Source organism: Ahaetulla prasina, chromosome 3 (genome assembly GCF_028640845.1).
Source record: "Ahaetulla prasina isolate Xishuangbanna chromosome 3, ASM2864084v1, whole genome shotgun sequence".
NCBI classification, from domain to species: Eukaryota; Metazoa; Chordata; class Lepidosauria; order Squamata; family Colubridae; genus Ahaetulla; species Ahaetulla prasina.
Window position 1 is genome coordinate 1,317,856 of NC_080541.1, and position 6,450 is coordinate 1,324,305.

Here is a 6,450-nt window from a genome sequence, read left to right on the forward strand (position 1 = left end):
AGCTTCAACTATTCTCCCACCGACCACCTCCCACTCACTTGCACGCAAGAGCTGTGTAGATCAGCTTTGCCTTGGATAGCGAGGGCTCCAGATCATGGGAGACCACCAAAAGGGAGGAGGGATCTTATTCTTGATGAAGGTATCTTTTCTTTTATGTACACTGAGAGCGTCTGCACCAAGACAAATTCCTTGTGTGTCCAGTCACACTTGGCCAATAAAGAATTCTATTCTATTCTATTCTATTCTATTCTATTCTATTCTATTCTATTCTATTCTATTCTATTCTGTGTTGTACCCTATGATCCTTGATGAACGTATCTTTTCTTTTATGTACACTGAGAGCTTATGCACCAAGACAAATTCCTTGTGTGTCCAATCACACTTGGCCAATAAAAATTCTATTCTATTCTATTCTATTCTATTCTATTCTATTCTATTCTATTCTATTCTATTCTATTCTATTCCATTCCATTCCATTCCATTCCATTCCATTCCATTCCATTCCATTCTATTCTATTCTGTTGTCTTTTATGTACACTGAGAGCATCTGCACCAAGACAAATTCCTTGTGTGTCCAATCACACTTGGCCAATAAAGAATTCTATGCTATGCTATTGCTATTGCTACTGCAATTCCAATTCCATTCTGTTGGAAGGGAACCGGTGCCTGCCCAAAGGAGAGGGGGAAAAGGCTTATGAGCATAGAGACGCACATGTTTTTCCCTAGACCGGCCTTTCACCCCACGCCCCTTCTGATCCCGCTGCTCTTTCGCAGGAACGCGGAGTCGGTGACGTATTTCTGGCAGAACTGGAACATCCCAGTCCACAAGTGGTGCCTCAGGTAGGACACGTCAGCACAGGCAGTCCTTGACTTGTGACCGCTGGTTTAGTGACTGTTCGAAGTTAACGCTATAACCAGGTTTTCACAGTTGCGACCGTTGCAGCAACCCCGTGGTCACATGATCCAAATTTGGAAGTTTGGCAACTGGTTCATATTTATGACGGTCGCAGCATCCCGGGGTCACGTGATCCCCTTTTGCGACCTTCTGACCAGCTTCTGAAATCAATGGGGAACCCGGATTCCCTTAACAACCTTGTTCCTAACTGGAGTGCTTCACTTAATGACTGTGGGAAAGAAAAGTCATGAAATGGGGCAAAACTCACTTAACAAACATCTTGCTTAGCAACGGAAATGTTGGGCTCCATCGTGCTTGTACACCAAGGACTACCTAAAAGATGCATAGTGTGGGGTGGGGAAGAAGAGCCCTCCTTCAACCCTAGGAATGGTGGGCCTTCCTGCTTCTGAGGCCGGGTCCACCCCCTTGCTTTGAGGCAGCCTCCCTCCCTCCCTCCCTCCTGCCCTTTTTATTCGAGGATAGGGTCCCGCTGGAGGGTCTACCGAGCCTGGCCATCCGGAAGCCAGAAGGATCCCGTTAGCATCGGGAAGAGAAATTTCACCCTTTCTGGATGGAAGGAGGCCTGGGCCCAGCTGCCATGACTGAACTGCCTTTCCCTAGCCCTGTTCCATTCCCCACACCAGAGGTTGGCCGCCTCCTTGGGGCAGAAGCTCCCACATTCCTGGAGCTCCTTCCTCTGCCCTCTGCGCCTGCTTGAGCCAGGGCTGCCAGGCCGTCTGGAAGACCCCATCCTCGGGCAGGGGTCTCCAACCTTGGCATCTTTAAGCCCGGTGGATGCCAGGCTTAAAGGTTGGAGACCCCTGCTCTCTAGGGTACCTGCCCCGCTGACTCTTCCTAAGTCCAAGCAGGCAAGGATGCCCGGGTGACACCCGAGTCCGCGTACCGCCCAGATGCCTTTGAGGTCACAACGGGAGGGACTCTGTCACACAGCCGGCTCCTCTCGCTCTCCCTTTTGGGGGCCAGACTCCTCTAAGGGTGGTCTCTCTTTTGCCCCTGTGCATTTTCCAGGCATTTCTACAAGCCCATGATAAAGAGGGGAGCTGGGAAGTGGACAGGTCAGGTGGCCGTCTTCCTGGCTTCTGCTTTCTTCCATGAGGTTAGTACTTCTCTCTTCTAACTTGCATAGACACAATCCGAAATAAGAACTCAGAACTGAGAGATGTTTCATGACCCAAACTAAGTAACCTCACCAGCGTTAGTGATCAGCGCTAGTGAAGTTCCCTAGTTTGGGTCATGAAACATCTGCAAGAAATTTGCCAAACTCACAGAGCCCCAAGGACCCCACAAGTGCCCTCCTCCTCCTCCAACCCCCTCCCCTTCCCTACCTTCTTTCCAGAAAGGACTTTTCAATAAGAACAGAAGCTCCTTTCGGCAGGGGCTGCTGTGTCCTCCTTGCCTGGCCTCCATCAGCGTCTCTTGAGAGACCAGGCTGGCAGAGGTAACTGACCTCTCTCCACACGAGAGAGCAGCGTTCTTGGGGGGCCCTTCCCTCGGGGCTGACTTTCCCATTTCTCTTCCACCCTGGCAGTACCTGGTGAGCGTCCCCTTGAAGATGTTCCGGCTGTGGGCGTTCATGGGCATGATGGCTCAGGTGAGATCAGGAAGCCCAGTGCTATGGCAGTCAGGGAGCCCCGGAGGCTGCGGTCTTCTCCCACGCAAAGGGCCTGGGCTGCCTCTCCAGCTGGCCTGAGACCCTTTGGACCAGGGCTCTCCAACCTTTAATAAGCCTGGAGGACTTCAACTCCCAGAATTCTGGGAGTTGAAGTCCGCCAGGCTTAAAGTTGCCAAGGTTGGAGAGCCCTGGTCTGCTTTGGACAACCCCCCAGCCCACCCTGTCCCATTCTCACCCCTCTCTAAGCTGATGCTGGTCTCCTCCCCGTCCCCAGATCCCCTTGGCCTGGTTTGTGAGCCGCTTCCTCCAGGGCAACTATGGGAACGCGGCGGTGTGGATATCCTTGATCATCGGCCAGCCTATCGCCGTCCTCATGTACGTCCATGACTACTATGTGCTGAATTACGAAGGAAGCCAGTGACTCTTCCGGCCGAGGCTCATGTTTTCCGTCCTGCCTCTCCCTCCTGAGGATCAGTGGGGTGGGGGTGGGGGGCTGGTCTGGTTGTGGACTGCCTCCCTCCTCCGGCCTTTTCGGATGCCTCCCAGGAGGCTCAGATCCACTGAGGGCCCCAGCCCAGGCAATGACGCCGATTCTCCTCCGGAGTGGGTGGGGGGGCGGGGGGGAGCAGCCTCACGTGTGTTATCTCGTCTCTGTGTGTGCGTGTGTGTGTGATGGTTGCCTATCCGGTACTCTTGAGTCCGAATACATTGGATCGATGCAATAACCTTCCTGGTGCCCCAGTTTTTAGCTGGTCCTCTGGCAGGATTGGATCCCTTGAGCCGTTGCCTTCCATCCGTGCAATAGAAACGAGGACTGATGCCAACCGTGCCTGGCAGGGCGGAGGGAAGCCAGGCCTCTCAAACGGCTGGGCCAAAGGGGCTGCCTCCCTGGCACTTTAAAAGGACTCAGGTTTATGTGGGGGCCTCGCCAGTCCAATCAGCGGAGGAGAGCAGCTCCCTCCCTCCCTCCCTCCCTCCCTTCGGTCTGCCGTCTTTCATGGGCCTGGGGCTCCTGCCTTTTCCTAGAACTGGGGAGGCAGGTTCATCCTTGCTCCTCCAGGGTTGCCCCCAGTTCTCTGCACTCCTGGTCCTCCGCCCTGACGCAACTGGGGCTGAGCTCTGCACAGCCATTGGGGACATGTCCGGGGTGGGGGGTGGCACGAGCCATGCCTGACTCCTTGGGTGGGGTACTCCACGGCTTGGCTCTGTTTTTGTCAACCCAGCAACTTTTTAGAGTTTGCAGAATGTATCTGCCCAGTACAAGTGATTAAAGCATATTTTCAAAAGGTTTCTGTCTCTGCGTGGTGGCAGCGGGGTAGACCCCCTCGAGGGAAGCCAGCCAGAGGGTCCCTGGGGGGTGGGGTGGGGGCTCTGGTGAAGGGCAATGGGGCAGCCAACCTGAGGGTGAAGCCAGAGGCATTTGCTGCACTTGAGGGGGGAAAATAGCAAGAGGTGCCCAAGCTTGACAACTTTTAAGACCAGTGGACTTCAACTCCCAGAATTCCCCGGGGCTGTCCTGAAAAATGGGAACTAAGCAGGCCTGGGAAGATGCAAAGTTTGGGGCAAATCCCAGGTTTTTCCTCAGTCTGGAGAGTCTCAGCAAGGCCACCTTTGGGGACAGCCCGAACCTGATGATAGAAGAGAACAAGGTGATCCAGGACAACAGAAAAACTACTTCTCCACTCCATATTCATTTGTATCTCGCCTTTATTATTTTTATAAATAACTCAAGGTAGCGAACACACCCACACTCCTTCCGCCTCCTATTTTCCCCACCCTCTGAGGAACAACAACTCTGTGAGGTGGGTTGGGCTGAAAAAGAAGGACTGGCCCAAAGTCACCCAGTCGGATTTCATGGCGAAGGCAGGGCTAGAACTCTGCTTTCCAGTCTGATGCCTTCACCACTACACCAAATGAGAGCATTTTACACATGCTGAGAGGCTAAAAAGAGTGCAGAGAAGAGCAACCAGGAGGATTGCTGGGGATTGAGGGGACTGGAGGCTAAAACATGATGAACGGTTGCAGGAACCGGGCCTGGCTAGTCTAGTGAAGAGAAGGACCAGGGGAGACAGGATAGCAGTCTTCCAATATTGGAGGGGCTGCCACAGAGAGGAGGAAGGGGGTCAAGCTATTCTCCAAAGCACCCAAAGGCCAGACAAGGAATAATGGATGGAAACTGGCCAAGGAGAGATTCAACCTGGAAATAAGGAGGAATTTTCTGACAGTGAGAGCAACCAACCAATGGAACAGAAGTTGCCTTTGAAAGTTGTGGGAGCTTCATCACTGGAGGCTTTCAAGAAGAGACCAGGCTGCCGTCTGTGAGAAATGGTGTAGAGTCTCCTGCTTGGGTGGGTGGGATCAGATGACCTCCAAGGTCCCTTCCGGCTCCGTTAATCCGTGTCTTGGGACACCTATTCCTCTACTTAGGAATAGCTGACTTCTGGAGCCACTTAGCCGGCCCTTTCTTGCCCAGGCCAGACTATTCCGATGGCAAATTAACCACTCACTCATGGCTGAGTCTAGGTCACCTACTGTATAAACACAAAGGCCAGTCTAGAAGAAAGAGCAATTGTAATCTTGGTTGGGCTATGATAAAAGAAAACACAAATGAGTAATATCTTGGTTAAAACCACATTTTCAGGTCTTGTTTTATTAGGCAAGATGTTGAAGTAAGAAAGGGTGATTCAGATTTACCCTCAAAATGGAGATTATAGTTGAAGACAACTCTGCTTCCCATCATCTGGGTCTCCTGCTTGAGCAGGCAGTCGGACTAGACAGAACAGTTTCTCAACCTTGGCAACCTGAAGATGGATGGACTTCAGCTCCCAGAATTCCACAGCCAGCCAGCCCCCTCCCCCCATATCCCTTCACACAGAGCTGCCTCACTCACCCCCAGGGCCCTTTTCAGATCCTTCCAGCGCCACAAGGAAGTTGGAAGGGGCCTTGGAGGTCTTCTAGACCATCCCCCTGCTCCCCCCTAACATTCCAAAGAAATGACAGACCAGTCTCTTCTTAGAAACCTCCAGTGATTAAGCACCCATGACTTCTGGTGGCAAGCTGTTCCGCTGATCGATTGTCCTCAGTCAGGAAGTTTCTGCTTAATTCCAAGTCTCTTCTCTCTTTGGTTAGTTTCCATCCATCGTTTTTTTGACTTGCCTTCTGGTGCTTTGGAAAATAGGTTGCCCCCCCCCGCTTCTTTGGGACAGCCCCTCAAATACTGGAATGCTGCTACCATGTCACCCCTAATTCTTCTTTCCTCTAGACTAGCCAAACTCAAATCCTGCAGCCGTTCCTCCTATGTTTCAGTCTCCGGGCCTTTGACCCTCTTAATTGCTCCTCTCTGCACTCAACACCTTTTTTGTAATGTGGGGACCAAAATCGGATGCGGGGTTCAAGGATTTATAAAGCGGTACTAAGACTCCACCTGATTTTGATCCTATGGCTCCGTTTATGCCAGCGGTCTCCAGCCTTGGTCCCTTTAAGACTTGTGGACTTCAACTCCCAGAGTCCCTCAGCCAGCCAAGCAACTCCCAGGAACTCTGGGAGTTGAAGTCCACGAGTCTTAAAGGGACCAAGGCTGGAGAGCCCCGGACTTTATGCAACCAAGGACCGTATTGGCTTTTTTGGCGGCCGCCCCCGGCTGGCTCCTGTTTAAGGGATCGCCCACTGGGACTCCCAGGACGCGCGGCTCTTCCTGGCTTCCTCCCGGAGAGAGGACTACGCTCCCAGGTTGCAAACCGGTCGGATGCGCGAGCCCATCATCCCCAGCCGCCGCCGCCAGCGCCGCTCCAGATGGTCCGCAGCATCCATCTCTGTGGAGAATTGCACGGCCAAACCGCCTTTGGCCGCTCTGCCCGACCCGCGCTCTATGGCCTGAAAGCGGAAGCTGCCCCCTGGCGGCCCGGCGGGGAAGCCGCCTCTT

General features: G+C 53.0%; 1 protein-coding gene across 1 annotated transcript in view; it reads left to right on the forward strand.

The window, feature by feature from the left end:
• DGAT1 (diacylglycerol O-acyltransferase 1) overlaps positions 1 to 3,816 on the forward strand; it is a 36,395-nt gene extending 32,579 nt beyond the window's left edge. Inside the window, exons 16-19 of the mRNA XM_058174797.1 lie at positions 775 to 840; positions 1,925 to 2,012; positions 2,445 to 2,507; positions 2,803 to 3,816. Of these exons, the coding sequence (XP_058030780.1) occupies positions 775 to 840; positions 1,925 to 2,012; positions 2,445 to 2,507; positions 2,803 to 2,949 (364 nt within the window). The 3' untranslated portion in view covers positions 2,950 to 3,816. The remainder of the gene's footprint in view (positions 1 to 774; positions 841 to 1,924; positions 2,013 to 2,444; positions 2,508 to 2,802) is intronic.
• The last annotated feature ends 2,634 nt before the right edge of the window (positions 3,817 to 6,450 follow it).